The following is a 14,987-nucleotide window of genomic DNA, read 5'->3' on the forward strand; positions in this document are numbered from 1 at the left end:
CATGTCACACGCACCCACTGAGGGCAGCCTCGAAGGGGGAGCAGAAGGGACCAGGCAAGGTGTCACTGCAGGCCCCTCTCCACCATCACACAGTTGGCTGCATGATGAAGACCCTATGGGACAACACATTCGTCCGTTATAAAAACGCAAACTGCTGCCTTAAACGCTCCCCCTTCAATGATGGGTCTCCCATGCATGTGTCGGAACTACACAAGATTCCTTGAGAGATACAACAGACATAACTAGGTTTAATGACTCCGATTATTGGCCCTGTCCCCATCCTTCTCCAAGATCTTGCTCCATCAGCAGTTCTGAAAACTATCTTAACAGACGGAACAGCCTCTACTTGGGATTCTACTTCCTTACCCCACCCTCACTCCTTAGCTCCTGAAGGTGTTCACCATTGTCAGAGACTAGGCAGTGTTCAAAGGATCTGAGGGTACCAAAGGAGCACAGATTCACTAAGCACTAAGTAGAGAAGAAGAGAGGAGCGCTTCTGTCTCTAGCTGACACCTCCCGCATGCACAGGGATCGTCTGGAAAGCAGGCTTTTCTCCGCAGCAAATGGGGCCTGCCCTTGGGACTGGCTGTAAAGAACTCAAATGGTCCACCTTCCCCTCATGTCAAGGTCATAGGTCTGGAGTTCTTACCTCATCCATGCCCTTCCCAGGCACTGCCAGGAGCCAGCATCCCTGGGTCCCTTCGGTGAGGACGGATCCTTTACAGAAGCCTACGCTGTCCAGGGACAGGGAATCCACTGGGGCATTTCTGCCCTCTGCGAGGTCCCACAGACACAGCTTTAGGTCTCGTCCTTGGCTGCAAAATTAAAAAATACTTACATTATAGTATAGTTTAGTATAGTACAGTATAGCATACTTCAGCATGGAATTTGACCTTTAAGGTTCAGGAAATTTCTAAAATCTGAAAGGGCCGCATCTCGTTACAAATCTGATACACTCACAATGCTTTAAGGTTGAGAAAGTGTGTTCCTCACAAGAACTTGGTGACATATGAAGCACGTGGATTATTATTCCCATTTACAGATGAAGAAACTGAGGTTCAGAAGATAGAATTTAATTGCCCCAAGGGCACACAGCTAGCAAACGGATTCCAAGTCAGGTGAAGGAAAAGTTTTGAGATTTGCTTCACAATGGCAAAGGAAAAAGAACTCCGATCTACAGCAGCTCTCCCTGTGGTGGTAAAGAACTGAGCACTGAGGGGATGCCTGCCCACTGGGGAATGGCTGAGCAAGTTGCAGTAAATGACTGTAATGCTCTGCTGCTGTGCTGTCAGAAGTAACGAGGGAGACAGTTCCAGAAGAACCTTAGGAAGACTTACACGAACGGATGCAAAGTGCCATGAGCAGAGCCAGGAGGACACGTACACAGCGACAGCAACATCGTAACGATGGTCAACTGTGAATGACTCAGCTGCTCTGATCATTATGTTATCTAGCTGGGGCAAACTGAAGTGTGGTTTTTTTCCTTTCTTTTTCTTTTTCTCTTTTTTTTTGGGGGGGGGAGGCAGCATGGCTAATACAGACATTTGTTTTGCATAAAAAAGGTTTCTGTGCTTTAAAAAACCTCAATCTGCCCCCAAGCCCATCAGCTCCTTCTCTGGAGGCAGGCAGCACGTTCCATCGCGAGTCCTCTGCAACGGTGCCTGGCCGTTACGTTGATCTTCAAAGTTGTTTGTCTTTACAAGACTGTCACTACATAAACTGTCCTGGTTCTGCTCCCTTCCCTCTGCACCAGCTCATACAGGGATGCTACAAAGGACCCTGGCGAGGGAAATCTCTTTGCACGGTCACCAAAGGACGGGTCTTAAAAAATCCCACTTCTCTGTGAGACAAGCAACTCCTTGATTTTAAAGATGAAGAAACGGAGGCTGGAGTCTCCCTGCCTGCCATTGCCTCCCTCTGAGGGTTGCTATGAAGATGCGATGGACTGCAGGGTGAGGAGGCTTATGGGAGGGAGACCAAGTAGGAGCCCACACAAGATGGTCGGGTCTTCAACTTGCGTGGTAGCTGAGGGGAGGGACGGGATGTGACAGTGAGGAGTTGAGGATGACGCTCTATAACCTCAGGTTACCAGATGGAAAGTAGGAAAAGCAGGGAAGTCTGAAAGAGGGGCGGGTGTGGAGGGGAAAGTGTGCCTAGAGGACATCCAGTGTGAAATAGTGAATGGGCAACTGGTGTCGTCTGCCTGGAGCTCAGGAGACAGCCAGGCTCTGTATCTGTCAGGGTCATGGCGAGGGATCTCTATCTGCAAAGAGATGGCCCTTACACCCATTAGCTGGAGGTCTGGTTCTGACACTTCACTTCTCAGGCCTCAGTTTCCTCATCCATAAAATGGGGTTACTGATCCTTGTCCACAGCAGAAAAAAAATACCAGACTTGTCAAAAGAACACGTGGGCTTGCTTCCCAGCTCTGGCGTGTCCTTCCCCTCATCTATGGATGACCTTGGTAAATCACTTGCCCTTTGCTTACCTCATTCTCCTCATCCTGAAAACAGAGATAACAGACTCACAGGCTGGCAGGATAGGAAGGAATTGCAGTGATCATCTGGGCCAACTCTCTAAAATTTTTTTCATTACATTTTTTAAAATTAACAAGCATTTATTTCTCTCCCTTACACTCCCTGCCCAATGAAAAAAGAAAAAAAAACTCTTGTAACAGAGAGAGGCACAGCCAAGCAAAATAAATCTGCCCCATTGGCCTCGTCCAAAAACGTTCGTCTCATTCTGTACCTCAGATCCATCACTTCTCTGTCGGGAGAAGCCACCCCCTGGTTTGACGGATGCAGAAGCTGAGGCCCAGAGTGTCCCTGACTCCCGGAGGCTGATGGGAAGATGACGTCTAATCAGCCATGAAGCGTCCCAGAAATGGAAGAGCCTCCTCCTCAAGCCTGGGGCTCCTGAACGACCCTCCCCCTTCACCTGCCACGAGTCCTCTTTCCAGCGCGTGCTGCCTGGCCCCAAATCCCGGTTCTCGTCCCCAGCCTCCACCTCAGCCTCCGACCGCCTTCTCTGCTGAGCGGCTGGGCTCCATCCTCTGCCCTAAGGTCCATTCTGCACGGTGACCCTTGCCAGACTGACCTTCCTGAAAGGGCGAGGAGTAACGGACTCTGTCGAGCTGTCCGAGCACTGGCCACCTTTATCCGAGCCACGACCCAGCAGTGGAAGGCGGACCCTGGCTGAATTTGGTCCCAGGTCCATCCCTTGTAAGGTCTGTCTTTGCTGCTGTTCAGTCATTGCAGTCATGTCTGACCCTCGGGGACCCCAATCTTGGTAGACATCCTGGAGCGGTTTGCCATTTCCTTCTCCAGCTCATATTACAGATGAGGAAACTGAGGCAGACAGGGTAAAGTGACTCGCTCAGGCTCACACAGCTAGTGAGTGTCTGATTTGAACCCGGCTCTTCCTGACTCCAGGGCTGGTGCTCTATCCAGTGCACCACCTTTCCCATCTGCAAAGTGAGGCCAATACCTTAACGACTCCCTCAGTAACTTGGATCGCATGGCTGCAGCAGGCTGACTCCTGGTGACAACCCTGCGAGGTCGGGGGGGGACAAAGGCAACCACGCCATTTTATAGGGAAGTTGAGTCTTTGCCATTACCTGCCCTGCCCTTGGGCATTTCTGTCAGAATCTGAACTCAGTTCTCTTGACTGTGTGATATAGGAGGTGGAAGGCCGATGGTTCTAGCTTCAGATCTTGACTCTGCCACTGAAACAGTTGTGAGATGCTGGGCAGGTCATTGCCCTTTCTCTGAGCCTTGGTTTCCTCCTCTCTAAAGGCCACCATTCTTTCCCGGGCCCCTCAGAGGTGCCATGTTTCGTGGTAACCCATGAAAGGCGACCCCCGGGTTCCAGGTGCCGACGGCAAAGGCACTTTGTAAACACTGCCCTGGGACATTCTTTTTAAAACGGCCCAACTTTCAGACACTCGGATTGTTAACAAATGGGATGTGGTCGACTTGGAAGGCAACACAATCCCCAGAGACTTTTCTTAGGACAATCGGACTGCACCTGAAAATTCCAAGTGTTGCTCGGCCCCGTGTGACAAATGCCAAGAGGACTGAGTCACCCTCCAAGTGCCGAGCCTGACCGAGCAGCCCCCGATCTCGTCTCTTGCGGTTGGACGACGGGCACTTGTGGCCAAGGGCCCTCGGCACATGCTGTGTGCACATTCCACCCTGCAGAGCTAGCAGAACCGCCGCACCCACGAGGGGCGACCTCTTTCCAAATATTTGCTCCCAGAGGTTTCCTCTTGCAGAGAATTTGAGCCTCCACACTTGGCACTCCCTCCTCACTAAAGCACGAGGGCCTGCCTGCAGGTGCACATCCAGGGCAGGCAATGTGCTCCAAGAGTCATTCGGCTGCCCCGCCAACACCGGGCACAGGGACGCGCCGGGCACGTGGCACAGCCAGGTGCAGAGCACCTCCCCCAGCCCAGCAGCAACTGCAACACCAGGCGTGAGGAGATGTAGGCCTGAGCCTGGGTGGGGGCAGGGTCGGAGGAGAGAAGCAGGCGCACAGAAGCCATGCTGAGAAGGTCTAATCAACAGGCCTTGACCAGAGATTGTACACGGGACGTGAGAGAGTGGAGGGCTGAGGATAACCTGGAGGTTTCAGACCCGGGTGACTGGAGGATGGCGGTCCTCTCCCTGGTAACAGGGAAGGCCAGAAGTGGGAGGGTGTGGGGGGAGGAGCCAATACTCTGCTTTGCAGACATTGAGTCTGAGCTGCCTAGACCTTGTCTAGCTTGAATGTAAAGTAAGCAGGGTGATATGGGGCTGGGGCTCTGGGGAGACGTCAGGGCTGGACAGATAAATCCAGGCATCATCTGTGTAGGGATAGCAATCGAACTCAGGAGAACCAATGAGATCGTCCAACGAGAAGAGCACAGGGGGAGAATGAAGAGGACCTGGGACCGGGCCTTGGGGATGCCCAGAGTGAAGGCATTCGATGTGGATCAAGACTGAGGAGGAGCTAAGGTTGGCCAAGGAGGAGGACCAAGAGAGACCCATGAGGCGGCACTGATCAGTGGTGTCAAGGGCACCGGAGAGGTCCGGAGAGATTCCGAGGACCGCAGAGGGCAGGGTCAGCTGAGTGACATGGGAGTCAGGAAAGACGGCGAGGAGATGAAGCCGAGTCACAGAGATGGATGGCCTTTCCAGGGGTCTAGCTGAGAAGGGGAGAGGAGACACTGAATAACGGTAGTGGGGCGTGAGGCAGTGAAAGCTCTCAGGATGGGGGAGGTGCGTGCACGTACGAGCAGCAGAGGAGGCGTCCACGAGCACGGAGAGCTGAAGAGCAGAGGAAGGAGGGGTAACAGTGGTGTCAGTGAGCCGCTGAAGAAAGGAGGGGATGGGAGCGAGGGCACAGACAGAGGGGTTGGTCTGGGCAAGGAGAAGGTCCACTTCACTGAGAGGACACCCGCCAAGGTGATCAGCATGGCAACCCACTGACCCAAGAGTGAATCACCCCAGGCCCAAGCACAGACGCTGGGGCCCTCACCGGCGACCTCTGGGCACTCCGATGCTGCACCACCAATGATTAGTCTGGGCACGGCTCCAAATGCCCCTATCAGCACCTACTATCTCAGTCTAACCCGGCATCAATGGGCAACTGCTCCTTCCTTGGACTTGTCCCATGTCAGACTCCCCAGAGGCCTGAGCTGGAAAGCTGAGGTCTATTCCAGTCCCCTCATTTCATGGATGGGGACACAGGAGAAAAGAGGAGACCGGCTCAATGTCATGTGACATTGGGTTTCCTGATTCCCAGCCTGGGCCTTGGAGCGCCGAGGCCACTACACCCCTTCTTGGGCCTCCCTTTCTCTGGCCTCTGGGCCCCTCTGGTTCTCCTCCTCACTTCTGGTCCATCCCTTCTCTGCCCCCACGGATGGCTCCCCATTACTATGGCTCTGGGCTTTTAGCTGACCCTCCTCACCCACACTCTCTCCCTCAAACACTCTTTTCTGGGGTCTTTTGTCTACGAGTTCTTCCTCCTTGCATAAACAAAGCTTAGTCTGGTCAGGGACACACGACATACGTAAATGTGCCTAGACACACACAGGCCCGTGTCCATGTACTGAGGATGGTACAAAGCAGCACACAGTCCATCACTGAAAAAAGAAACGAGGCTGGGACAGAGCCCTGGGGGACGCCCAGAGCGAGGGGGTTTGATGTGGACAAAGATGCAGTCCCAAAGACCGAGAAGAAATGAGGGTTAGAAAGGGAGGAAGACTTTGCCCTGTTGAATGCATCCAATCATTGGCAACAAAAGTACCGATGTTCTGGACAGTACCGTAAGAGGCAGCTGCCCAGGCTTAGTCAGGCCCGGGAGCTTGTGCCCACCACGATCCACCGGTGCCCTGGGGGCAGCAAGCACAGACTCATTTGGAATGTCCAGAATCACTTCCTTTCTCTAAACCTCGTCATCCCTGGGCAGAGGTTGGAGGGAGAAGACCCTGTCCAGGCTCCACCAGCTACGTAGGGACCCCCCCTTTCATCCTGGGGGAGCTGGCAGATGCACGCCGCCTGGGCGCTCGGTACAGAATCCCTGAGCGGTTTGTAAAGCAAGGCAGGCCCTGAAACACAGTGGAAAGAACCCTGGTCTCAGCATCAGGAGAGCTCTGGGTTTGAATTCAGCTTGGTTCTCCTGAGCCAGGTGTGACAGGTGACTTCATTTACTCACCTGTGAAATGGGGGTGATACTAACAAGGCCTGCACCTTGCAGGTTTATTATGAAGAGAGCACTAGAGGAACCAGAGCTGGAGGCATCAACAGTTTGGGGCAGAAAAGAGAAAGGGGGTCCCCCATCTGCAAAATGGAGGACGAAGGTACCGCAGAGGCAGAGACGTCTGAGCCAGAGACCTCCGGTCAATGCAGAAAATACCGAGGCGGAAGCAGTGGTAAGTATCCTGACAAGGTCAATGCCATAGCCCTACTCCCAATTCTGGCCTTTTAAATGAGCTGATAAACACCAGGCCGACGAGCCCTAACAGCTATGCTGGGAGGGATGTCTGCCCGTGATCAGCAGGCCGAGACAGGCCCAGGCCCAGAGACTAGGGAGCCCCATCCTCGATCCTCCCAGAAACCAGTCTGCCCTCTCCATGCACAGTCCAAGAAGAAGCCTAGAAGGCCCGGGGCCTTCCTGTCCTCAGTCTAAAGTCTACTTGCCTGGTCTCTGATCATTATGTTTGGGGTGTCTCCCACAGGGCATGTTTTAGGCTGTGAGTGTGAGAGACACTGGAGGTAGGAAGGAGTCTACACTGGGGGCCAGCAGACCAGGCTTAAAATCCTGGCTCTCTCATGTGTTTACCATGTGGGCCACTGTTACAGAGCCCCTTTTCCTCTTGAAGCCTCAATCTCCTCATCTGTGTAATGGGGAGAATAACACACCTCGAGAGGTTGTTGTGAAAACATTGTTGTAAATTATAATGCTGGAAGCCAATGTTTCTGTTGCACTGGAAGGCCTGTGAAGCGCTTCATGGGAATGGCCTCTCACTGCCGCCTGACGAGGGTGGGAGATGTGCTCTGACCGCCATGTGAAGCACGTACAGATGGGAGCCAGGCATGGCACTGACCTCTCCATCCCTCACTATGCCCACCCCCACTGTCCTACCTCGTCCCCTCCCCCTCCTCCCTGGCTAGGGGCCCACCCTCCCCACCCCGGAGTCCCAGGCCTGACAGCCACCAAGGCATCATGGGAGCACTCCTGGACAGAACAGCGAAGAGCTTATCCTGGCTCCTCATGCAGATTCCTGGCTAGGTTTTGGCCTCCGTTTCTTCATCTAGAAATAATACCAGACTGACCTTCTTCACAAGTAAGACAGAGCTGGAGTCGGAGTCTGAAGGTCAGAGTTCAATTCCTATCCTTTCCTCTTTCGAGTTCAATAAACAAGCATTTATTAAGTGCCTACTGTGTGCCTAGGATGGTGCTAAGGGTCAGGGACACAGAGAAAGGCTCACATTTCCCCTGGGGGAGATGAGATATCCATAGTGGAATGCACACAAGATGGAAGGTGACTTCATAGGGCAGCACTAGCATTAGGGGACAGGAGGGAGAGCATTCCAAGTGCAGGGCACAGCCAGGGCAAAGGCAGGGTGTCTGGAAACGGAGTGTCCTGTGTGAAGAATGCCAAGGAAGTCAGTGCAGCTGGACTATGGTATATGTGGACTCCAGGAGTAAGGTGTAAAGAGCCTGGAAAAGTAGGAAAGGACCATGTTGTGAAGAGCTTTCAATGCCAGAGGACTTTATAGTGGATCCTGGGAGGAATAGGGAGCCATGGGAGTTTAGTGAGCAAGGGAGGGACGATCTGGACAGGCCTGTGCTTTAGGAAGATCAGTCGGACGGCTGAGCATAGAGAACAGCCTGCAATGGGGAGAGACTCGAGGGCAGGAGGCCGAGGGGAGGACTGCAATGACCCGGATGGCGGTGAGGGGGAGGGCTGACCAAGGTGGCAGTAGCCACAAGCATGGAAAGAAGGGGATGGAGGACAGAGATTATAATTGTGGTGAAAAAAAGCCCAAGATGTTCCAAGAGACCGGCTTTGTGTGTGAGTGTCTGAGGAATCCACACCTTGGCTAATCGCGAGCCAGAGGGCGGGAGGAGGGGGAGGGAGCTCGGGAGCTCGGCTTTGGACATGCCAGCAGCAAGTACGGCTCTCAATGTCCAGAAAGCAAAGATCCAGGCGTCTCCTGCGAGGACATGATAAAGTCCTCCATGAAATGATGGCATTGGACTAGATCAATTAACCAATCCATAAGCCCTCACCAAGGGCCAATGACGTCTGAGCTTTACAAGGTCCTGTCTACGAGTTATGAAAAGGGTTGGAAAGATCCCTGCGGAGCTGACTCAGGTCTTCGGAATCCCCTCGGTCGCCACGCTAACCAATGCAGCAAGTATGAAGACTGAAAGAGCCGAATACCTAATTAGGGTCCTCCACCGAGTGCTTCCATTTCTTCCACCAGAGTAGTTTAGGAAGGAGGCTTTTCCCCAGTTCAGGACTCTGAGAAAAGGCAAGGGCTGCACGGTTGTCCCAAAGGGGCTCGGGGGCTCAGACCCTCCAGGAAGGCCCTTGTGTTTCATCAATTACTGGCTGTCAGTTTGTCACGTCTCAGGTACTCTCTCTATTCCAACAGAGACACCCAGGTGTCAGCTGGGCTGTGGGCCCCCGGCCCCACTGCAATTGGCTCTCTTGTTCTCCCTCAAACAGCACTGACACTCTGAGCCCGGGAGCACTGGGGAATGGAGCCCTTGCTCACCAGGCCCCCACCTGTTACACACGGGAAGGCCAGAGCAAGAAAACTGCCAAGAGGAGGTGCCTCCGTGCCTGAGAGAGGCTCCGCTCCTGACTCTCAACTTTCTTCACCCCTGGCCTTCTCACGCTGGAAATACCCTCAGCCCTATGGCCCCTTCCTCTGATTGGTGAACTTCTCCCAGAGCTTCCAATGTAGGAGAAGCAGCCAGGACCACCATGAATTCACTCTTCTCTGGACTTCTCTGTCACCCCCTTCTACTGCCTCCCCCTCAGCATCTTTTATTCTGCTGTCTTCCCCCGTGAGAATGTAAGCTCCTCAAGGGCAGAGGCTGTCTTTCCACAATTTGCACTGGCCTACCACAGTGGATGGAGCACGGGACCCGGAGTTGGGAAGATCTGAGTCTAAATCTGACCTCCAGACACTTACTAACTGTGCAACCTTGGACAAGCCACCTCACCTTTGTCTGCCTCGCTTTCCTCTTCTGTAAAATGGAAATAATGATAGCACCTACCTCCCGGGGCTGTTACAAGGACAAAATGAGATATTTGTAAAGTACTTTCCAAACTTTAAAGTATTATACAAATGCTGGATATTAACATTATTATTAATAGTAGTAATAATAAATGCTTGTTCACTTGACTTTGATATTAATTCATTTGTTCAAAAAACAATTATTAAGAGCCTACTACATACAGAATCATATGTCAAACAATAAACCCACAGGAAAAACAGAGTGACTTTATAAACGACTGACCTGCTTTTCATAAGGAGGAGGGCAAGAAGGCTCTTTCTGGGTGGGTGAAAGACCCCATGATGTGATAATGTGCACCTGAGACCGTTTCTTTACCCAACCTAATAATAACATTGAGGCGAACGTCCTGACCAGGTCACGTAGTTAAAAGAGAAAACCTGGGATTCTGGCTTCTCGAAGCATAGCTATGGAGGCAGAAGGGACTGTGGAGGCTGGGGCAACCTGAGGAAAGGCTTGAGGTCACACAGGTACAAGCATCATGGGCAGGAGTTGAACCCAGATCTCCCGACTTCCCCCTCAGGGGTTTGTCCTCTTCACCAGTGGTGACCAACTCAAACACGGGGCCACGCTCCCGCTCCTCCAGGCCCGGCAGCATGCCAGCTGTGATGATATTTTTATTTTGTTAAATATTTCTCAATTACATTCTCATCTGGTTCAGGCCTAGGCTGCAGGCCCCATGTTGACCTCTGCTCTATATCACTCAAGCAGACACACATTCCTTCTCCACATTATTTCTTTTCTTTCTCATTTCAAATCTTCCGCCTCCAGGAAGCTTTCCAAGATGAACCCACCCCATTCCTCAGCCTCCCAGAACCAGCTTTGCCATCCCTTCCCTACAATGCCCTCCAGCAATTCTACTTTTCTGTTACCTAGACAGACCCTTCGTGACAAAATCATTTTCTTTAAAAGCATCCACGCATTGCTTTGGACTTTTATTCTCCACCCAGACCTGGCATGATCTTGTTAGTGAAAAAGTCATCTGCACCTGATGCCTCTACATACCCTCTTCTCCATCTTCCCCTAACCCTCCGAGGCCTTCCAACCTTACTCCACCACACTGCTCCCTCCAAAGTGACCAGTCATCTCCTAACTACCAGATGTGAAGGCCTTTGCTCAGGCCTCATCTTTCCTGACTTTTCTTGCAGCCTTTGACACTGCTGATCCCCCTCTTCTCTTTCCTGGGGGTTTTCATAACAGCGAATGCTCCGGGCCAATCTTCCTTCCCAGTCTCCTGTGTTGACTCGTTATTCAAGTCACCCTGACCTGACTGACCCTGGGCCCTCTTTCCTTTCTCGTTAGCCTCTCACTAGGCAACCTCGTCGGCCTCCACGTCCATGCAGACGCTTCTCACATCCGTACGTCTAGTCATCGTGTGTCCCAAGCTTCCATCCCGCATCACCACCTGGCTACTGGCCATTTCAAACTGACCAGAGTCACACTCTCCCCCCCTAGTCTTCCTCTCTCCGGATCTTCCCTGTGACTATGGCTCCCAGCAAGCTTACAGTCACTCAGGGTCGTCCCCAGCTCTCTCTCTCCTTTGCCTTCCACTGCCCAATGGCTGCCCAATCTCCTTGTGTCCATTTCCAATGGTCTTCCTTTCTCCATTCTCAAAGACACCATTCTAGGTCATCACCGCTTGCTGGACCATTACCGTAACCTCCAATCTGGCCTTCCTACAATGATGCTCTCCCCACTTCAACTCATCCATCCTCCAGACAGCTGCCAAAAATCTCTGAAGAAGAGGTCTGGTCCTATCAAAGCCCCAGCCCCAGTCAATAAACTCCAGTGATTTCCACCTGCCTCCAAAAACAAAGATACGATTTTCTGTTTAACATTAAATTTTAAAAAATTTTGAACTAGGAACTAGGTGGCACACTGGGTAAGGTGCTGGACCTGGAGACAGAAAGACCTGAGTTCAAATCTATGTCAGACACTTCCTAGCCCTGTGATCCTAGGCAAGTCACTTCACCTGTTTGCCTCCGTTTCTGTTGCCTGTGAAAAATGGGGATAATAACAGCCCCTACCTCCCTGGGCTGTCTTGTAGGGCAAATGAGATGATATTTGTAAAGTGCTTTAGAAACCTTAAAGCACTACATAAATGCTAGATATTATTTCTATTAGCTAACTGAAACACTAAGGGTATTTTGATACACAGCAGATCACAAAGAGTGAAATGATGACTCTTTATTACACGTTGCTTACTTTTAAAAAAGTACAAAAATTCTACATGTTACTTTCAAAACTATCCTATTTGAATATGCTTTACTTTGAAATTCCTTCTCTGCATTAAAAAGATTTCAATGGTCCTCATTTTTTTTAAACCTCACTATTGCTAACTGCCACCCCCAATCCATCTCCAATTAACTGAAAGAAAAAAAACACACAGCAATCACAGTCACAAAAAATAAATCCATACGGTGACCACGTTCACAAATGGATGTCTACTTCTGCACCTTGAGTCTCTCACCACCTCTCTATCAGGAGTTGGGAAGCACGCTTCCGCACAGTGCCTTTGGAGACATGGCTGGCCACTCACTGATCCGAGTAAAAAGGCTGGCACCTCGCTGGCACTTAATAAATACTCAGTCCCTTCCCTTTCAATGGCTCAAATAAATTTACCTCTCTAGGTTTTGTTTGAGTCTCGTATTTGCATCTCAAAATTCCTAAGCAGCTCTGGTCTTTTCATCAGAAATATTTAAAAGTCCTCGATTTCATTAAAAGCTCACCTTCCCCTATAGGATTACACCGAGCTTGCAAAAGCAAGCCTCTTATCTTTTGCTGTTGGGATCACTGTAGGCCAAGATCTCCTCTCACTCCAAGCAGAAGGCGTCAGAGCTTGTGTCATCCTGACTGTGGGTTTTTGGCGCCTGGACTGCTTCTTTCTGGATGCCTACAGCATTTTTTCTTTCACAGTTTTGGATTTTGGCTATGGCACTCCTGGCACTTGTTTCTTTCTGAAGATGACTGGTAGATTATATCTTCGCTTTGACTTTTGGTTCTACTAGATCTCGGGTGTTTTTATCGATAATATCTTGAAATATAATTTTCAGGGCTTTTTTTTAAACCATGGTTTTCAGAGTCCTAAGGTTCTTGAATTATCTTTCCTTGATCTGTTTTCTAGAATAGGTTTTTTTTTAAAAAATCAGATATCTCACATTTTATCCTTTTTTTTTTCCAATCTCTTGACAGTATTCTAAAATTTCTTGCTACCTCATGGAGCTACTGATTTTTCTTAGGTTTATCCTAGTTTTCGGGGAGTCCATTACTTGGGTAAAGTTTAACAGTTTCTCTTCTAAGATACTAATTCTCATTCAAAGTCTTCCCTCAAGAACCTTCATTTTGTTTTAGCTCTTGCTTCATTTCTTCTAAGTATGTGGTCCGTGTAGAAAATCCACGTTTCTCCGCTGGTCCTGCTTGTAGTTGTTATGGGATTCTTCTCTCCTTCTTTGGGGGATCTTTAGATGTGTAATAATTTCAGCTACTGGCCAATGCTTTCTTTGATATATATTCATCTCACCAGCTTTAGCTTATGAACTGAGACGGAGGTGAGAAGGGAGGGCATTCCAGGCATGGAGGATGACAAGTGCAAAGGCATGAAGATGGGAGAGATATGCTGCATGTGAGGACCAGAAGGACGGCCTGCTTGGCTGGATCACATCAGAAAGGACTCCAAAGAATGCTCAGTGAGCGAGGTTTGACAGATAATTTCAAGGCAGTTTGTTCTCCAGGGCTTAAGGAGAAGAACTCAGGATCAAGTATCCTTCCTGTTCAGCCCCTTGACTCACCTGAGGAGCAAGTGTTGACCCTCTAGGATCTTCACCCAATACACAGACTGCCCCGCGTGGCCGTCCAGGGTGGTGTCCACTCTTCGGGTCTGCAGGTTCCAGACATGTATCAGTCCGCTGAGTGACCTGTCAGACAACGCGCCAGATGTTGTTTGAGCCGGCCCTGGAAGTGGGACTGCTCCCCCTCCCCCCAACCCTACCTTTTCTTTTAAAATTCCCTGGGATCCAGAGACCACTGCTACACAGGAAGAGGCGACCTTCCGCTAATGTGGCGGATAATGGGAATGAGACCTGATGTGCTCGTGAACAAAGATGGCGTCTCAAACCCTAAAGGAGCCATCCAGCTGTATAAGACTCTCATTTCTCTCTAGTCATCCCCAGTACTGCCTCACCTCTGAGAAAGACCTGCAGCCGTGAGTCACCTGTCCCCACTGTCCTAAGAAAGCACAGAGGGCCTTCCTCACAATTACCCAATCAGCAAGGCAGGACAAGTAGTATAATCCCCACTTTTCAGATGAGGAAACAGAGGCTGGGAGAGCGGAAGGGTCTTGCCTAAGATCATGTCTGTCTTGGCAGTGGTAGAGGAAGGACTCTGAGTTCCTGGCTCCTTTCCCCGGACCATCAGGCCTCTCAAATTTACAATGAAATCCAGAGCAGAAGGGAAGTTTAATGCTACTTCAGTGAATGAGTGCTTTTCAAATATTTCAGGAACACCCAATCTCATGTGAGTGACAGGCCATTACTGAGCACTCTCACTTACTCATTAAACCAGGCTAGAAGGACCCCTGCTCACCAGCACTTGGTTAGCCTTAGTTACTCTGCATATTCGAAGATAACAAAACACAACAGAAGAGGCTGATCACCATTGGGATGGACCGCTCTCCCAGGCATCACTTACCCAGAGAACAGCAGTGGGGGGCTGTCGGCCTCGCTCCTGCAGGAGAAATGCAAGGTGTTTACCGCTGACTGGGAACCTCGAAGTACAAACCGTGGTGGAGGAGGGGGAAGAGCCATGACCAGGAGAGAAAGCCAGGAACACCTTCTGGAGAAAGAAAGAACGAAACAACATGTTTATTTCTGCCCATCTTGGCTTAAAGTTTATAAACACTGAAGGAAGAGAGGGTTTCCTTTTATTTATTTTTTTTTTTGGTCACAGAATCACAAAATGTGAGGCTGGAAAAGAACTCAACAATCCCCTAGTCCAACCTGCATGTGGAAGGAAAGCCCCAGAACATCCCTGAAAGTGGTCCTCTGGCCTCTGTCTGAAACTCCCCTCCCCAGGAAGGCCCCCTATCCCATTCTGAAGCTCCCTTCCCCAGGAAGGCCCCCCCATCCCATTCTGAATCTCCCCTCCCCCAGGAGGCCCCCCATCCCATTCTGAAGCTGCCCTCCTCCAGGAAGGTC

At 50.7% G+C, this 14,987-nt stretch overlaps 1 protein-coding gene across 19 annotated transcripts in view; it reads right to left on the bottom strand.

Moving 5' to 3' along the window:
• The window catches only part of GNB1L (G protein subunit beta 1 like), a 152,073-nt gene that overhangs the window by 40,491 nt on the left and 96,595 nt on the right, over window positions 1-14,987 (bottom strand). For 17 of the 19 annotated variants that reach the window (XM_078154456.1, XM_020996521.2, XM_020996515.2 and 14 more), the window contains 3 exons: window positions 14,482-14,625; window positions 13,584-13,709; window positions 650-815 (listed from right to left, as the gene is read on the bottom strand). In XM_078154456.1, the coding sequence (XP_078010582.1) occupies window positions 650-815; window positions 13,584-13,709; window positions 14,482-14,625 (436 nt within the window). The remainder of the gene's footprint in view (window positions 1-649; window positions 816-13,583; window positions 13,710-14,481; window positions 14,626-14,987) is intronic. The other 2 variants (XM_078154463.1, XM_078154462.1) reach the window with 1 other exon arrangement.

Source organism: Phascolarctos cinereus, unplaced genomic scaffold, assembly GCF_003287225.1.
Source record: "Phascolarctos cinereus isolate Bilbo 61053 unplaced genomic scaffold, phaCin_HiC Scaffold_4;HRSCAF=312, whole genome shotgun sequence".
Lineage (NCBI taxonomy): Eukaryota > Metazoa > Chordata > Mammalia > Diprotodontia > Phascolarctidae > Phascolarctos > Phascolarctos cinereus.